This window comes from Mytilus edulis, chromosome 7 (assembly GCF_963676685.1).
Source record: "Mytilus edulis chromosome 7, xbMytEdul2.2, whole genome shotgun sequence".
NCBI classification, from domain to species: Eukaryota; Metazoa; Mollusca; class Bivalvia; order Mytilida; family Mytilidae; genus Mytilus; species Mytilus edulis.
This window is the reverse complement of record NC_092350.1, coordinates 85,613,170-85,635,300: the sequence shown is the minus strand read 5'-3', so window position 1 is coordinate 85,635,300 and position 22,131 is coordinate 85,613,170. Positions and strand designations below refer to the sequence as shown.

The 22,131-nt window shown below is 32.8% G+C and overlaps 1 protein-coding gene across 1 annotated transcript in view; it reads left to right on the top strand.

Annotated features, from left to right (window-relative positions):
* Positions 1-5,103: 5,103 nt before the first annotated feature.
* Positions 5,104-22,131, top strand: part of LOC139483468 (uncharacterized) — a 75,169-nt gene continuing 58,141 nt past the window's right edge. The window contains exons 1-2 of the mRNA XM_071267489.1: positions 5,104-5,187; positions 6,089-6,190. Of these exons, the coding sequence (XP_071123590.1) occupies positions 5,104-5,187; positions 6,089-6,190 (186 nt within the window). The remainder of the gene's footprint in view (positions 5,188-6,088; positions 6,191-22,131) is intronic.

Sequence of the window (22,131 nt, the reverse complement as noted above, 5' to 3'; positions counted from 1 at the left end):
TACTCAACACCAATATGTGACATAGCAATGACACTCTTATACTCAACACCAACATTTGACATATCACTAACACTCTTATACTCAGCACCAACATGTGACATATCACTGACACTCTTATACTCAGCACCAACATGTGACATATCACTAACACATATATACTCAACACCAACATGTGACATAGCAATAGCACTCTTATACTCAACACCAACATTTGACATAGCAATAACACTCTTATACTCAGAACTAACATGTGACATATCACTAACAATTTTATACTCAACACCAGCATGTGACATAGCAGTAACACTCTTATACTCAGCACCAACATGTGACATAGCAATAACACTCTTATACTCAACACCAACATGTGACCTAGCAATAACACTCTTATACTCAACACCAGCATGTGACATAGCAGTAACACTCTTATACTCAGCACCAACATGTGACATAGCAATAACACTCTTATACTCAACACCAACATGTGACCTAGCAATAACACTCTTATACTCAGCACCAACATGTGACAGCAATTACACTCTTATACTCAGCACCAACATGTGACAGCAATAACACTCTTATACTCAACACCAACATGTGACCTAGCAATAACACTCTTATACTCAGCATCAATGACACTCTTATACTTAACACTAATATGTGACATATCAATAACACTCTTATACTTAACACCAACATGTGACATAGCAATTACACTCTTATACTCAACACCAATATGTGACATAGCAATTACACTCTTATACTTAACACCAATATGTGACATATCAATAACACTCTTATACTTAACACCAACATGTGACATAGCAATTACACTCTTTTACTCAGCACCAACATTTGACATATCACTAACACTCTTATACTCAGCACCAACATGTGACATAGCAATAGCACTCTTATACTCAACACCAACATTTGACATATCACTAACACTCTTATACTCAGCACCAACATGTGACATATCACTGACACTCTTATACTCAGCACCAACATGTGACATATCACTAACACTCTTATACTCAACACCAACATGTGACATAGCAATAGCACTCTTATACTCAACACCAACATTTGACATAGCAATAACACTCTTATACTCAGAACTAACATGTGACATATCACTAACACTCTTATACTCAACACCAATATGTGACATAGCAATGACACTCTTATACTCAACACCAACATTTGACATATCACTAACACTCTTATACTCAGCACCAACATGTGACATATCACTGACACTCTTATACTCAGCACCAACATGTGACATATCACTAACACATATATACTCAACACCAACATGTGACATAGCAATAGCACTCTTATACTCAACACCAACATTTGACATAGCAATAACACTCTTATACTCAGAACTAACATGTGACATATCACTAACAATTTTATACTCAACACCAACATGTGACATAGCAATGACACTCTTATACTGCTCACAAACATGTAACCCAATACCACTCTTATATTTAACAGAAACATATGACATAGCACATTGTAGCAATGACAACTCTTATACTCAACATCAATATGTGACATACCAATGAAACTTATACTCAGCATCAATGACACTCTTATACTGCTCACAAACATGTGACATATCAGCAACGCAAACAAAAAGTAAAAACACGGCTTATTGAAATTCTTCACTTATACTCAACACAAACATACACCACTGCTATATTACCATAATAAGCAACAGCACATATAATTTGAAGTAACTGTTCTACACCACACAAACATTTTACATGGAAATACCACTGAATTCTTTTTAAGCTTTGATCATTATTCTGAATCAACACAAAATACTGTTAATCAGACAGGTTTTAATGGACAACAAATATTTGTTAGAATTATATAAAGTAGGATCTCATTTTTCCTGTTTCATTAATATGAATCAGAAAATATAATTTGTTTTTATTTTTCTTGAAATTATTTTTTTTTAACTTCGATCATCATTGTTAATCAGACACTGAGACAGATTTAAAAAAAAAAACTTATATAAAGTGGGGTCTCATTTTATTTCTAACACAGAGCTGAATCAGAAAGTAAAGGTTTTATTTTGTTTCTTGACAAAAAAATTATTTTGTAAACATTTGATTTTAATGAGAAGTTGATGAGAATAAGTTGTGTTAACATCTTTAGTCAGATAATGTTTATTCTACAGATCTAATGTAAAAAATAACAAATAGTTGACAGAATTATATAAAGTGGGGTCTTATTTTACTTGTCTCTTTGATCTGAATCAGCAAATATTACTCGTTTTTATGTTTCTTCCAAAAAAGTTTTTTTTTTTAACCTGACAGTTCTGATGGAAGTTCTGACATCTCACAATAAAACATGTTGTTTATTTGTTGTTTATGTAGAATATAAATACAAGTGTGACTGGTCATTTTATTTAGTTTTGACCACTGATTCATGTGATATATATTTTGTTTATATTTATTACACAACATTGTCCAGTTTATGACACAAGTTTTGATGTCTGTTATATGTTGATATTACAGTTTGGAGAGACACCATTAATGTTGGCGGCTGAGGGAGGACACCTGGAGGTAGTGATGTACCTCGCCAGTCACGGCGGTCAGTTAGAGGCCACATCCACCAGGGTAATGATAGATATAATGACCTTACTCTGACAAAACACCACTTTATACAGAATCTACACAAAATCATGTTGTTAATCAGACAGGTTTAATGGACAACAAATATTTGTTAGAATTATATAAAGTGGGGTCTCATTTTATTCGTAACACAGAATGGAATCAGATAGTAAAGGATTTATTTTGTTTCCTGACGAAATTTTTTTTGTAAACATCTGATTTGAATGAGAAGTTGATGAGAACAAGTTGTGTTAATATCTTTAGTCAGATAATGTTAATTCTACAGATCTAATGTAAAACATCTTTTAAAAATAACAAATATTTGACAGAATTATATAAAGTGGGGTCTTATTTTTCTTGTCTCTTCGTACTGAATCAGAAAATATAACTCGTTTTAATGTTTCTTCAAAAAAAGTTTTTTTTGTTAACTTTGATTATTCTACAGAATCTACACAAAATCATGTTGTTAATCAGACATGTTAAATGTAAATGAAAAACATCTTTTAAAAATAACAAATACTTGACAGAATTATATAAAGTGGGGTTTCATTTTTCTTGTCTTTTCGTACTGAATCAGAAAACATAACTCGTTTTTATGTTCCTTGAAAAAAAGTTTTTTTTTTAACTTTGATTATTCTACTTAATCATTGTTAATCAGACAGATTTAATGGACAACAAATACTTAATAGAATTATATAAAGTGGGGTCTCATTTTAATTGTCTTGTCCAGCTGAGTCCATTGATATAAATATTGTTTATGTTTCTTGATAAAAGTTATTTTTTTAACCTGACAGTTCTGATGGAAGTTCTGACATCTCACAATAAAACATGTTGTTTATTTGTTGTTTATGTAGAATATAAATACAAGTGTGACTGGTCATTTTATTGAGTTTTGACCACTGATTCATGTGATATATATTTTGTTTATATTTATTACACAACATTGTCCAGTTTATGACACAAGTTTTGATGTCTGTTATATGTTGATATTACAGTTTGGATGGACACCATTAATGTGGGCGGCTCAGGAAGGACACCTGGAGGTAGTGACGTACCTCATCAGTCAGGGAAGTCAGTTAGAGGCCACAGACCCGGTAATGATAGATATAATCACCTTACTCTGACAAAACATCACTTTATACAGAATCTACACAAAATCATGTTGTTAATCAGACAGGTTTAATGGACCACCCATATTTGTTAGAATTATATAAAGTGGGGTCTCATTTTATTCGTAACACAGAACTGAATCAGATAGTAAAGGTTTTATTTTGTTTCTTGTCAAAAAATTATTTTGTAAACATTTGATTTTTTAATGAGAAGTTGATGAGAACAAGTTGTGTTAACATCTTAAGTCAGATAATGTTAATTCTACAGATCTAATGTAAAACATCTTTTAAAAATAACAAATACTTGACAGAATTATATAAAGTGGGGTCTTATTTTTCTTGTCTCTTCGTACTGAATCAGAAAATATAACTTGTTTTTATGTTTCTTGAAAACAGTTTTTTTTTTTAACCTGACAGTTCTGATGGAAGTTCTGACATCTCACAATAAAACATGTTGTTTATTTGTTGTTTATGTAGAATATAAATACAAGTGTGACTGGTCATTTTATTGAGTTTTGACCACTGATTCATGTGATATATATTTTGTTTATATTTATTACACAACATTGTCCAGTTTATGACACAAGTTTTGATGTCTGTTATATGTTGATATTACAGAGAGGATGGACACCATTAATGTGGGCGGCTATGAGAGGACACCTGGAGGTAGTGACGTACCTCATCAGTCAGGGCAGTCAGTTAGAGGCCTCATACGTGGTAATGATAGATATAATCACCTTACTCTGACAAAACAACACTTTATACAGAATCTACACAAAATCATGTTGTTAATCAGACAGGTTTAATGGACAACAAATATTTGTTAGAATTATATAAAGTGGGGTCTCATTTTATTCGTAACACAGAACTGAATCAGATAGTAAAGGTTTTATTTTGTTTCCTGACAAAAAATTATTTTGTAAACATTTGATTTTAATGAGAAGTTGATAAGAATAAGTTGTGTTAACATCTTAAGTCAGATAATGTTAATTCTACAGATCTAATGTAAAACATCTTTTAAAAATAACAAATACTTGACAGAATTATATAAAGTGGGGTCTTATTTTTCTTGTCTCTTCGTACTGAATCAGAAAATATAACTTGTTTGTATGTTTCTTGAAAAAAGTTTTTTTTTTAATCTGACAGTTCTGATGGAAGTTCATACATCTCACAAAAAACATGTTGGTTGTTTATGTAGAATATAAATACAAGTGTGACTGGTCATTTTATTGAGTTTTGACCACTGATTCATGTGATATATATTTTGTTTATATTTATTACACAACATTGTCCAGTTTATTACACAAGTTTTTGATGTCTGTTATATGTTGATATTACAGGCTGGAATGACACCATTAATGTTGGCGGCTTTGGAAGGACACCTGGAGGTAGTGACGTACCTCGTCAGTCAGGGCAGTCAGTTAGAGGCCACATCCACCAGGGTAATGATAGATATAATCACCTTACTCTGACAAAACAACACTTTATACAGAATCTACACAAAATCATGTTGTTAATCAGACAGGTTTAATGGACAACAAATATGTGTTAAAATTATATAAAGTGGGGTCTCATTTTATTCGTAACACAGAACTGAATCAGATAGTAAAGGTTTTATTTTGTTTCCTGACAAAAAGTTATTTTTATAACATCTGATTTTAATGAGAAGTTGATGAGAACAAGTTGTGTTAACATCTTTAGTCAGATAATGTTAATTCTACAGATCTAATGTAAAACATCTTTTAAAAATAACAAATACTTGACAGAATTATATAAAGTGGGGTCTTATTTTTCTTGTCTCTTCGTACTGAATCAGAAAATATAACTTGTTTTAATATTCCTTGAAAAAAAGTTTTTTTTTCACTTTGATTATTCTACTGAATCATTGTTAATCAGACAGATTTAATGGAGACCTAATATTTGACAGAATTATATAAAGTGGGGTCTTATTTTTCTTGTCTCTTTGCACTGAATCAGAAAATATAACTCGTTTCAATGTTTCTTGAATTTTTTTTTTTTTCAACTTTGATTATTCTACACTACAGACATTACAGAATCAACATAAAATCATGTTGTTAATCAGACATGTTAAATGGACAACAAATACTTGTTAGACTTATATTAAATAGGGTTTGCTATTATTTTTTCATGTTTTGTAGAACTGAATCAGAAAATATATATTTAGTTTATAATCTTAATCTACCATTTATCAGTTTATACACAAGTATAATTGGATATTTTCTTCTCGGATGTTATATTTCTTACATTTTGATCAATTGTTTGACACCTCTCTTGATTTATTGTCACACACCATTAACATGTTTATATTTTATATTGTTATAGTATGGAAAAACAGCTTTACATTGTGCTGCTCAGTATGGACGGATTGATGTAACAAAATGGCTAATAGATCAAGGATGCAGTCCGTGGGTGAAATCAAACCAGGTAACAATCATTTTTATTCTTATTCACTATCTTTATTAATGAAAAATGTATACACTTTAAATTGATATTAGAACAAAAATTCACTTGATATTATGTGAACCAAGTATTTAACATGGTGTAGTCACTTGATTAACAAACATTAATCATACCAACCCACAGACCACACTTTAAATCACCAATCAACACGGACAAATAATCAAAGTATTTAACATGGTGCAGTCACTTGATTTACAAACATTAATCATACCAACCCACAAACCACACTTTTAATCAACAATCAACAAGGACAAATAATCAAAGTATTTAACATGGTACAGTCACTTGATTTACAAACATTAATCAGACCAACCCACAGACCAAACTTTAAATCACCAATCAACACAGACAAATAATCAAAGTATTTAACATGGTACAGTCACTTGATTTACAAACATTAATCAGACCAACCCACAGACCACACTTTAAATCACCAATCAACACAGACAAACAGTCAAAGTATTTAACATGGTACAGTCACTTGATTTACAAACATTATTCAAACCAACCCATAGACCACACTTTAAATCACCAATTAAATCTTAACACACAGACAAATAATCAAAGTATTTAACATGGTGCAGTCACTTGATTTACAAACATTATTCAAACCAACCCACAGACCACACTTTAAATCATCAATCAACACAGACAAACAGTCAAAGTATTTAACAAGGTGCAGTGACTTGATTTACAAACATTAATCATACCAACCCACAGACCACACTTTAAATCACCAATCATATCTTAACACACAGATAAATAATCAAAGTATTTAACATGGTGTAGTCACTTGATTTACAAACATTAATCAAACCAACCAACAGACCACACTCTAAATCACCAATCAACACGGACAAATAATCAAAGTATTTAACATGGTGTAGTCACTTGATTTACAAACATTACTCAGACCAACCCACAGACCACACTTTAAATCAGCAATCATATCTTAACACACAGACAAATAATCAAAGTATTTAACAAGGTGCAGTCACTTGATTTACAAACATTAATCAGACCAACCCACAGACCACACTTTAAATCACCAATCAACACGGACAAATAATCAAAGTATTTAACATGGTGTAGTCACTTGATTTACAAACATTAATCAGACCAACCAACAGACCACACTCTAAATCACCAATCAACACAGACAAATAATCAAAGAGTAAACATGGTGTAGTCACTTGATTTACAAACATTAATCAGACCAACCCACAGACCACACTTTAAATCACCAATCATATCTTAACACACAGATAAATAATCAAAGTATTTAACATGGTGCAGTCACTTGATTTACGAACATTACTCAGACCAACCCACAGACCACACTTTAAATCACCAATCATATCTCAACACACAGACAAATAATCAAAGTATTTAACATGATGTAGTCACTTGATTTACAAACATTAATCAGACCAACCCACAGACCAGACTCTAAATCACCAATCAACACGGACAAATAATCAAAGTATTTAACATGGTGTAGTCACTTAATTTACAAACATTACTCAGACCAACCCACAGACCACACTTTAAATCACCAATCATATCTTAACACACAGACAAATAATCAAAGTATTTAACATGATGTAGTCACTTGATTTACAAACATTAATCAGACCAACCCACAGACCAGACTTTAAATCACCAATCAACACGGACAAATAATCAAAGTATTTAACATGGTGTAGTCACTTGATTTACAAACATTAATCATACAAACCCACAAACCACACTTTAAATCACCAATCAACATGGACAAATAATCAAAGTATTTAACATGGTGTAGTCACTTGATTTACAAACATTAATCAGACTAACCTACAGACCACACTTTAAATCACCAATCAACACAGACATATAATCAAAGTATTTAACATGGTGTAGTCACTTGATTTACAAACATTAATCAGACCAACCAACAGACCACACTTTAAATCACCAATCAACACGGACAAATAATCAAAGTATTTAACATGGTGTATTTACTTGATTTACAAACATTAATCAGACTAACCCACAAACCACACTTTAAATCACCAATCAACACGGACAAATAATCAAAGTATTTAACATGGTGTAGTCACTTGATTTACAAACATTAATCATACAAACCCACACACCACACTTTAAATCACCAATCATATCTTAACACACAGACAAATAATCAAAGTATTTCACAAGGTGCAGTCACTTGATTTACAAACATTAATCATACCAACCCACAGACCACACTTTAAATCACCAATCATATCTTAACACACAGACAAATAATCAAAGTATTTAACAAGGTGCAGTCACTTGATTTACAAACATTAATCAGACCAACCCACAGACCACACTTTAAATCACCAATCATATCTTAACACACAGACAAATAATCAAAGTATTTAACAAGGTGCAGTCACTTGATTTACAAACATTAATCAGACCAACCCACAGACCACACTTTAAATCACCAATCAACACAGACAAACAGTCAAAGTATTTAACATGGTACAGTCACTTGAATTACAAACATTAATCATACCAACCCACAAACCACACTTTAAATCACCAATCAACACGGACAAATAATCAAAGTATTTAACATGGTGTAGTCACTTGATTTACAAACATTAATCATACCAACCAACAGACTACACTTTAAATCACCAATCATATCTTAACACACAGACAAATAATCAAAGTATTTAACAAGGTGCAGTCACTTGATTTACAAACATTAATCAGACCAACCCACAGACCACACTTTAAATCACCAATCAACACAGACAAACAGTCAAAGTATTTAACATGGTACAGTTACTTGAATTACAAACATTAATCATACCAACCCACAGACCACACTTTAAATCACCAATCAACACGGACAAATAATCAAAGTATTTAACAAGGTGCAGTCACTTGATTTACAAACATTAATCATACCAACCCACAGACCACACTTTAAATCACCAATCAACACGGACAAATAATCAAAGTATTTGACATGATGTAGTCACTTGATTTACAAACATTAATCATACCAACCCACAGACCGCACTTTAAATCACCAATCAACACGGACAAATAATCAAAGTATTTGACATGATGTAGTCACTTGATTTACAAACATTAATCATACCAACCCACAGACCACACTTTAAATCACCAATCAACACGGACAAATAATCAAAGTATTTGACATGATGTAGTCACTTCATTTACAAACATTAATCATACCAACCCACAGACCACACTGTAAATCACCAATCAACACAGACAAATAATCAAAGTATTTGACATGATGTAGTCACTTGATTTACAAACATTAATCATACGAACCCACAGACCACACTTTAAATCACCAATCAACACGGACAAATAATCAAAGTATTTGACATGATGTAGTCACTTTATTTACAAACATTAATCATACCAACCCACAGACCACACTTTAAATCACCAATCAACACGGACAAATAATCAAAGTATTTAACATGGTGTAGTCACTTGATTTACATACATTAATCATACCAAACCACAGACCACACTTTAAATCACCAATCAACACAGACAAATAATCAAAGTATTTAACATGGTGCAGTCACTTGATTTACAAACATTAATCATACCAACCCACAGACCACACTTTAAATCACCAATCAACATGGACAACCAATCAAAGTATTTAACATGGTGTAGTCACTAGATTTACAAACATTAATCATACCAACCCACAGACCACACTTTTAATCACCAATCAACACGGACAAATAATCAAAGTATTTAACATGGTACAGTCACTTGAATTACAAACATTAATCATACCAACCCACAGACCGCACTTTAAATCACCAATCAACACGGACAAACAATCAAAGTATTTAACATGGTACAGTCACTTGAATTACAAACATTAATCATACCAACCCACATACCACACTTTAAATCACCAATCAACACAGACAAATAATCAAAGTATTAAACATGGTGCAGTCACTTGATTTACAAACATTAATCATACCAACCCACAAACCACACTTTAAATCACCAATCAACACGGACAAATAATCAAAGTATTTAACATGGTACAGTCACTTGATTTACAAACATTAATCAGACAAACCCACAGACCACACTTTTAATCACCAATCAACACGGACAAATAATCAAAGTATTTAACATGGTGTAGTCACTTGAATTACAAAAATTAATCATACCAACCCACAAACCACACTTTAAATCACCAATCAACACAGACAAACAATCAAAGTATTTAACATGGTACAGTCACTTGAATTACAAACATTAATCATACCAACCCACAGACGACACTTTAAATCACCAATCAACACGGACAAATAATCAAAGTATTTGACATGATGTGGTCACTTGATTTACAAACATTAATCAGACCAACCAACATACCACACTTTAAATCACCAATCAAAACGGACAAATAATCAAAGTATTTAACATGGTGTAGTCACTTGATTTACAAACATTAATCATACCAACCCACAGACCACACTTTTAATCACCAATCAACACGGAAAAATAATCAAAGTATTTAACATGGTGTAGTCACTTCATTTACAAACATTAATCATACCAACCCAAAAACCACACTTCAAATCACCAATCAACACGGACAAATAATCAAAGTATTTAACATGGTACAGTCACTTGATTTACAAACATTAATCAGACCAACCCACAGACCACACTTTAAATCAGCAATCAACACAGACAAACAATCAAAGTATTTAACATGGTGTAGTCACTTGATTTACAAACATTAATCAGACCAACCCACAGACCACACTTTAAATCACCAATCAACACGGACAAATAATCAAAGTATTTAACATGGTACAGTCACTTGATTTACAAACATTAATCAGACCAACCCACAGACCACACTTTAAATCACCAATCAACACGGACAAATAATCAAAGTATTTAACATGGTACAGTCACTTGATTTACAAACATTAATCAGACCAACCCACAGACCACACTTTAAATCACCTATCAACACAGACAACTAATGAAAGTATTTAACATGGTGCAGTCACTTGATTTACAAACATTAATCAGACCAACCCACAGACCACACTTTAAATCACCAATCAACACGGACAAATAATGAAAGTATTTAACATGGTGTAGTCACTTGATTTACAAACATTAATCAGACCAACCCACAGACCACAGTTTTAATCACCAATTAACACGGACAAATAATCAAAGTATTTAACATGGTGTAGTCACTTCATTTACAAACATTAATCATACCAACCCAAAAACCACACTTTAAATCACCAATCAACACGGACAAATAATCAAAGTATTTAACATGGTACAGTCACTTGATTTACAAACATTAATCATACCAACCCACAGACCACACTTTAAATCAGCAATCAACACAGACAAACAATCAAAGTATTTAACATGGTGTAGTCACTTGATTTACAAACATTAATCAGACCAACCCACAGACCACACTTTAAATCACCAATCAACACGGACAAATAATCAAAGTATTTAACATGGTACAGTCACTTGATTTACAAACATTAATCAGACCAACCCACAGACCACACTTTAAATCACCAATCAACACGGACAAATAATCAAAGTATTTAACATGGTACAGTCACTTGATTTACAAACATTAATCAGACCAACCCACAGACCACACTTTAAATCACCTATCAACACAGACAAATAATGAAAGTATTTAACATGGTGCAGTCACTTGATTTACAAACATTAATCAGACCAACCCACAGACCACACTTTAAATCACCAATCAACACGGACAAATAATCAAAGTATTTGACATGATGTAGTCACTTTATTTACAAACATTAATCATACCAACCCACAGACCACACTTTAAATCACCAATCAACACGGACAAATAATCAAAGTATTTAACATGGTGTAGTCACTTGATTTACATACATTAATCATACCAAACCACAGACCACACTTTAAATCACCAATCAACACAGACAAATAATCAAAGTATTTAACATGGTGCAGTCACTTGATTTACAAACATTAATCATACCAACCCACAGACCACACTTTAAATCACCAATCAACATGGACAACCAATCAAAGTATTTAACATGGTGTAGTCACTAGATTTACAAACATTAATCATACCAACCCACAGACCACACTTTTAATCACCAATCAACACGGACAAATAATCAAAGTATTTAACATGGTACAGTCACTTGAATTACAAACATTAATCATACCAACCCACAGACCGCACTTTAAATCACCAATCAACACGGACAAACAATCAAAGTATTTAACATGGTACAGTCACTTGAATTACAAACATTAATCATACCAACCCACATACCACACTTTAAATCACCAATCAACACAGACAAATAATCAAAGTATTAAACATGGTGCAGTCACTTGATTTACAAACATTAATCATACCAACCCACAAACCACACTTTAAATCACCAATCAACACGGACAAATAATCAAAGTATTTAACATGGTACAGTCACTTGATTTACAAACATTAATCAGACAAACCCACAGACCACACTTTTAATCACCAATCAACACGGACAAATAATCAAAGTATTTAACATGGTGTAGTCACTTGAATTACAAAAATTAATCATACCAACCCACAAACCACACTTTAAATCACCAATCAACACAGACAAACAATCAAAGTATTTAACATGGTACAGTCACTTGAATTACAAACATTAATCATACCAACCCACAGACGACACTTTAAATCACCAATCAACACGGACAAATAATCAAAGTATTTAACATGGTGTAGTCACTTGATTTACAAACATTAATCATACCAACCCACAGACCACACTTTTAATCACCAATCAACACGGAAAAATAATCAAAGTATTTAACATGGTGTAGTCACTTCATTTACAAACATTAATCATACCAACCCAAAAACCACACTTCAAATCACCAATCAACACGGACAAATAATCAAAGTATTTAACATGGTACAGTCACTTGATTTACAAACATTAATCAGACCAACCCACAGACCACACTTTAAATCAGCAATCAACACAGACAAACAATCAAAGTATTTAACATGGTGTAGTCACTTGATTTACAAACATTAATCAGACCAACCCACAGACCACACTTTAAATCACCAATCAACACGGACAAATAATCAAAGTATTTAACATGGTACAGTCACTTGATTTACAAACATTAATCAGACCAACCCACAGACCACACTTTAAATCACCAATCAACACGGACAAATAATCAAAGTATTTAACATGGTACAGTCACTTGATTTACAAACATTAATCAGACCAACCCACAGACCACACTTTAAATCACCTATCAACACAGACAACTAATGAAAGTATTTAACATGGTGCAGTCACTTGATTTACAAACATTAATCAGACCAACCCACAGACCACACTTTAAATCACCAATCAACACGGACAAATAATGAAAGTATTTAACATGGTGTAGTCACTTGATTTACAAACATTAATCAGACCAACCCACAGACCACAGTTTTAATCACCAATTAACACGGACAAATAATCAAAGTATTTAACATGGTGTAGTCACTTCATTTACAAACATTAATCATACCAACCCAAAAACCACACTTTAAATCACCAATCAACACGGACAAATAATCAAAGTATTTAACATGGTACAGTCACTTGATTTACAAACATTAATCATACCAACCCACAGACCACACTTTAAATCAGCAATCAACACAGACAAACAATCAAAGTATTTAACATGGTGTAGTCACTTGATTTACAAACATTAATCAGACCAACCCACAGACCACACTTTAAATCACCAATCAACACGGACAAATAATCAAAGTATTTAACATGGTACAGTCACTTGATTTACAAACATTAATCAGACCAACCCACAGACCACACTTTAAATCACCAATCAACACGGACAAATAATCAAAGTATTTAACATGGTACAGTCACTTGATTTACAAACATTAATCAGACCAACCCACAGACCACACTTTAAATCACCTATCAACACAGACAAATAATGAAAGTATTTAACATGGTGCAGTCACTTGATTTACAAACATTAATCAGACCAACCCACAGACCACACTTTAAATCACCAATCAACACAGACAAATAATGAAAGTATTTAACATGGTGTAGTCACTTGATTTACAAACATTAATCAGACCAACCCACAGACCACACTTTTAATCACCAATCAACACGGAAAAATAATCAAAGTATTTAACATGGTGTAGTCACTTCATTTACAAACATTAATCATACCAACCCAAAAACCACACTTCAAATCACCAATCAACACGGACAAATAATCAAAGTATTTAACATGGTACAGTCACTTGATTTACAAACATTAATCAGACCAACCCACAGACCACACTTTAAATCAGCAATCAACACAGACAAACAATCAAAGTATTTAACATGGTGTAGTCACTTGATTTACAAACATTAATCAGACCAACCCACAGACCACACTTTAAATCACCAATCAACACGGACAAATAATCAAAGTATTTAACATGGTACAGTCACTTGATTTACAAACATTAATCAGACCAACCCACAGACCACACTTTAAATCACCAATCAACACGGACAAATAATCAAAGTATTTAACATGGTACAGTCACTTGATTTACAAACATTAATCAGACCAACCCACAGACCACACTTTAAATCACCTATCAACACAGACAACTAATGAAAGTATTTAACATGGTGCAGTCACTTGATTTACAAACATTAATCAGACCAACCCACAGACCACACTTTAAATCACCAATCAACACGGACAAATAATGAAAGTATTTAACATGGTGTAGTCACTTGATTTACAAACATTAATCAGACCAACCCACAGACCACAGTTTTAATCACCAATTAACACGGACAAATAATCAAAGTATTTAACATGGTGTAGTCACTTCATTTACAAACATTAATCATACCAACCCAAAAACCACACTTTAAATCACCAATCAACACGGACAAATAATCAAAGTATTTAACATGGTACAGTCACTTGATTTACAAACATTAATCATACCAACCCACAGACCACACTTTAAATCAGCAATCAACACAGACAAACAATCAAAGTATTTAACATGGTGTAGTCACTTGATTTACAAACATTAATCAGACCAACCCACAGACCACACTTTAAATCACCAATCAACACGGACAAATAATCAAAGTATTTAACATGGTACAGTCACTTGATTTACAAACATTAATCAGACCAACCCACAGACCACACTTTAAATCACCAATCAACACGGACAAATAATCAAAGTATTTAACATGGTACAGTCACTTGATTTACAAACATTAATCAGACCAACCCACAGACCACACTTTAAATCACCTATCAACACAGACAAATAATGAAAGTATTTAACATGGTGCAGTCACTTGATTTACAAACATTAATCAGACCAACCCACAGACCACACTTTAAATCACCAATCAACACAGACAAATAATGAAAGTATTTAACATGGTGTAGTCACTTGATTTACAAACATTAATCAGACCAACCCACAGACCACAGTTTTAATCACCAATCAACACGGACAAATAATCAAAGTATTTAACATGGTACAGTCACTTGATTTACAAACATTAATCAGACCAACCCACAGACCACTCTTTAAATCACCAATCAACACAGACAAATAATCAAAGTATTTAACATGGTACAGTCACTTGATTTACAAACATTAATCAGACCAACCCACAGACCACACCTTAAATCACCAATCAACACAGACAAATAATCAAAGTATTTAACATGGTACAGTCACTTGATTTACAAACATTAATCATACCAACCCACAGACCACACTTTAAATCACTAATCAACATGGACACATAATCAAAGTATTTAACATGGTGCAGTCACTTGATTTACAAACATTAATCAGACCAACCCACAGACCACACTTTAAATCACCAATCAACACAGACAAATAATCAAAGTATTTAACATGGTACAGTCACTTGATTTACAAACATTAATCAGACCAACCAACAGACCACACTTTAAATCACTAATCAACACGGACACATAATCAAAGTATTTAACATGGTGCAGTCACTTGATTTACAAACATTAATCATACCAACCCACAGACCACACTTTAAATCACCAATCAACACAGACAAATAATCAAAGTATTTAACATGGTGCAGTCACAAGAATTACAAACATTAATCAGACCAACCAACAGACCACACTTTAAATCACCAATCAACACGGACAAATAATCAAAGTATTTAACATGGTGTAGTCACTTGATTTACAAACATTAATCATACCAACCCACAAACCACACTTTAAATCACCAATCAACACGGACAAATAATCAAAGTATTTAACATGGTGCAGTCACTTGATTTACAAACATTAATCATACTAACCAACAGACCACACTTAAAATAACCAATCAACACAGACAAATAATCAAAGTATTTAACATGGTGCAGTCACTTGATTTACAAACATTAATCAGACCAACCAACAGACCACACTTTAAATCACCAATCAACACGGACAAATAATCAAAGTATTTAACATGGTACAGTCACTTGATTTACAAACATTAATCAGACCAACCCACAGACCACACTTTAAATCACCAATCAACACAGACAAATAACCAAAGTATTTAACATGGTGCAGTCACTTGATTAACAAACATTAATCATACCAACCCACATACCACACTTTAAATCACCAATCAACACGGACAAATAATCAAAGTATTTAACATGATGTAGTCACTTGATTTACAAACATTAATCATACCAACCCACAGACCACACTTTAAATCACCTATCAACACAGACAAATAATGAAAGTATTTAACATGGTGCAGTCACTTGATTTACAAACATTAATCAGACCAACCCACAGACCACACCTTAAATCACCAATCAACACAGACAAATAATCAAAGTATTTAACATGGTACAGTCACTTGATTTACAAACATTAATCATACCAACCCACAGACCACATTTTAAATCACTAATCAACATGGACACATAATCAAAGTATTTAACATGGTGCAGTCACTTGATTTACAAACATTAATCAGACCAACCCACAGACCACACTTTAAATCACCAATCAACACAGACAAATAATGAAAGTATTTAACATGGTGCAGTCACTTGATTTACAAACATTAATCAGACCAACCCACAGACCACACTTTAAATCACCAATCAACACAGACAAATAATGAAAGTATTTAACATGGTGTAGTCACTTGATTTACAAACATTAATCAGACCAACCCACAGACCACAGTTTTAATCACCAATCAACACGGACAAATAATCAAAGTATTTAACATGGTACAGTCACTTGATTTACAAACATTAATCAGACCAACCCACAGACCACTCTTTAAATCACCAATCAACACAGACAAATAATCAAAGTATTTAACATGGTACAGTCACTTGATTTACAAACATTAATCAGACCAACCCACAGACCACACCTTAAATCACCAATCAACACAGACAAATAATCAAAGTATTTAACATGGTACAGTCACTTGATTTACAAACATTAATCATACCAACCCACAGACCACACTTTAAATCACTAATCAACATGGACACATAATCAAAGTATTTAACATGGTGCAGTCACTTGATTTACAAACATTAATCAGACCAACCCACAGACCACACTTTAAATCACCAATCAACACAGACAAATAATGAAAGTATTTAACATGGTGTAGTCACTTGATTTACAAACATTAATCAGACCAACCCACAGACCACAGTTTTAATCACCAATCAACACGGACAAATAATCAAAGTATTTAACATGGTACAGTCACTTGATTTACAAACATTAATCAGACCAACCCACAGACCACACTTTAAATCACCAATCAACACAGACAAATAAGCAAAGTATTTAACATGGTACAGTCACTTGATTTACAAACATTAATCAGACCAACCCACAGACCACACCTTAAATCACCAATCAACACAGACAAATAATCAAAGATTTTAACATGGTACAGTCACTTGATTTACAAACATTAATCATACCAACCCACAGACCACACTTTAAATCACTAATCAACATGGACACATAATCAAAGTATTTAACATGGTGCAGTCACTTGATTTACAAACATTAATCAGACCAACCCACAGACCACACTTTAAATCACCAATCAACACAGACAAATAATCAAAGTATTTAACATGGTACAGTCACTTGATTTACAAACATTAATCAGACCAACCAACAGACCACACTTTAAATCACTAATCAACACGGACACATAATCAAAGTATTTAACATGGTGCAGTCACTTGATTTACAAACATTAATCAGACCAACCCACAGACCACACTTTAAATCACCAATCAACACAGACAAATAATCAAAGTATTTAACATGGTGCAGTCACAAGAATTACAAACATTAATCAGACCAACCAACAGACCACACTTTAAATCACCAATCAACACGGACAAATAATCAAAGTATTTAACATGGTGTAGTCACTTGATTTACAAACATTAATCATACCAACCCACAAACCACACTTTAAATCACCAATCAACACGGACAAATAATCAAAGTATTTAACATGGTACAGTCACTTGATTTACAAACATTAATCAGACCAACCCACAGACCACACTTTAAATCACCAATCAACACAGACAAATAACCAAAGTATTTAACATGGTGCAGTCACTTGATTAACAAACATTAATCATACCAACCCACATACCACACTTTAAATCACCAATCAACACGGACAAATAATCAAAGTATTTAACATGATTTAGTCACTTGATTTACAAACATTAATCATACCAACCCACAAACCACACTTTAAATCACCAATCAACACAGACAAATAATCAAAGTATTTAACATGGTGTAGTCACTTGATTTACAAACATTAATCATACCAACCCACAGACCACACTTTAAATGACTAATCAACACGGACACATAATCAAAGTATTTAACATGGTACAGTCACTTGATTTACAAACATTAATTAGACCAACCCACAAACCACACTTTAAATCACCAATCAACACAGACAAAAAATCAAAGTATTTAACATGGTGCAGTCACAAGAATTACAAACATTAATCAGACCAACCAACAGACCACACTTTAAATCACCAATCAACACGGACAAATAATCAAAGTATTTAACATGGTGTAGTCACTTGATTTACAAACATTAATCATACCAACCCACAAACCACACTTTAAATCACCAATCAACAAAGACAAATAATGAAAGTATTTAACATGGTGTAGTCACTTGATTTACAAACATTAATCAAACCAACCTACAGACCACACTTTAAATCACCAATCAACAAAGACAAATAATCAAAGTATTTAACATGGTGTAGTCACTTGATTTACAAACATTAATCAAACCAACCCACAGACCACACTTTAAATCACCATTCAAATCTTAACACACGGACAAACAATCAAAGTATTTAACATGGTGTAGTCACTTGATTTACAAACAATTATTGCACTTACCCACAGACCACACTCTAAACCACCAATCAACATGGACAAATAATCAAAGTATTTAACATGGTGTAGTCACTTGAATTACAAACATTAATCATACCAACCCACAGACCACACCTTAAATCACCAATCAACACAGACAAATAATCAAAGTATTTAACATGGTACAGTCACTTGATTTACAAACATTAATCATACCAACCCACAAACCACATTTTAAATCACTAATCAACATGGACACATAATCAAAGTATTTAACATGGTGCAGTCACTTGATTTACAAACATTAATCAGACCAACCCACAGACCACACTTTAAATCACCAATCAACACAGACAAATAATGAAAGTATTTAACATGGTGTAGTCACTTGATTTACAAACATTAATCAGACCAACCCACAGACCACAGTTTTAATCACCAATCAACACGGACAAATAATCAAAGTATTTAACATGGTACAGTCACTTGATTTACAAACATTAATCAGACCAACCCACAGACCACACTTTAAATCACCAATCAACACAGACAAATAATCAAAGTATTTAACATGGTACAGTCACTTGATTTACAAACATTAATCAGACCAACCCACAGACCACACCTTAAATCACCAATCAACACAGACAAATAATCAAAGATTTTAACATGGTACAGTCACTTGATTTACAAACATTAATCATACCAACCCACAGACCACACTTTAAATCACTAATCAACATGGACACATAATCAAAGTATTTAACATGGTGCAGTCACTTGATTTACAAACATTAATCAGACCAACCCACAGACCACACTTTAAATCACCAATCAACACAGACAAATAATCAAAGTATTTAACATGGTACAGTCACTTGATTTACAAACATTAATCAGACCAACCAACAGACCACACTTTAAATCACTAATCAACACGGACACATAATCAAAGTATTTAACATGGTGCAGTCACTTGATTTACAAACATTAATCAGACCAACCCACAGACCACACTTTAAATCACCAATCAACACAGACAAATAATCAAAGTATTTAACATGGTGCAGTCACAAGAATTACAAACATTAATCAGACCAACCAACAGACCACACTTTAAATCACCAATCAACACGGACAAATAATCAAAGTATTTAACATGGTGTAGTCACTTGATTTACAAACATTAATCATACCAACCCACAAACCACACTTTAAATCACCAATCAACACGGACAAATAATCAAAGTATTTAACATGGTACAGTCACTTGATTTACAAACATTAATCAGACCAACCCACAGACCACACTTTAAATCACCAATCAACACAGACAAATAACCAAAGTATTTAACATGGTGCAGTCACTTGATTAACAAACATTAATCATACCAACCCACATACCACACTTTAAATCACCAATCAACACGGACAAATAATCAAAGTATTTAACATGATTTAGTCACTTGATTTACAAACATTAATCATACCAACCCACAAACCACACTTTAAATCACCAATCAACACAGACAAATAATCAAAGTATTTAACATGGTGTAGTCACTTGATTTACAAACATTAATCATACCAACCCACAGACCACACTTTAAATGACTAATCAACACGGACGCATAATCAAAGTATTTAACATGGTACAGTCACTTGATTTACAAACATTAATTAGACCAACCCACAAACCACACTTTAAATCACCAATCAACACAGACAAATAATCAAAGTATTTAACATGGTGCAGTCACAAGAATTACAAACATTAATCAGACCAACCAACAGACCACACTTTAAATCACCAATCAACACGGACAAATAATCAAAGTATTTAACATGGTGTAGTCACTTGATTTACAAACATTAATCATACCAACCCACAAACCACACTTTAAATCACCAATCAACAAAGACAAATAATGAAAGTATTTAACATGGTGTAGTCACTTGATTTACAAACATTAATCAAACCAACCCACAGACCACACTTTAAATCACCAATCAACAAAGACAAATAATCAAAGTATTTAACATGGTGTAGTCACTTGATTTACAAACATTAATCAAACCAACCCACAGACCACACTTTAAATCACCATTCAAATCTTAACACACGGACAAACAATCAAAGTATTAAACATGGTGTAGTCACTTGATTTACAAACATTAATTGCACTTACCCACAGACCACACTCTAAATCACCAATCAACATGGACAAATAATCAAAGTATTTAACATGGTGTAGTCACTTGAATTACAAACATTAATCATACCAACC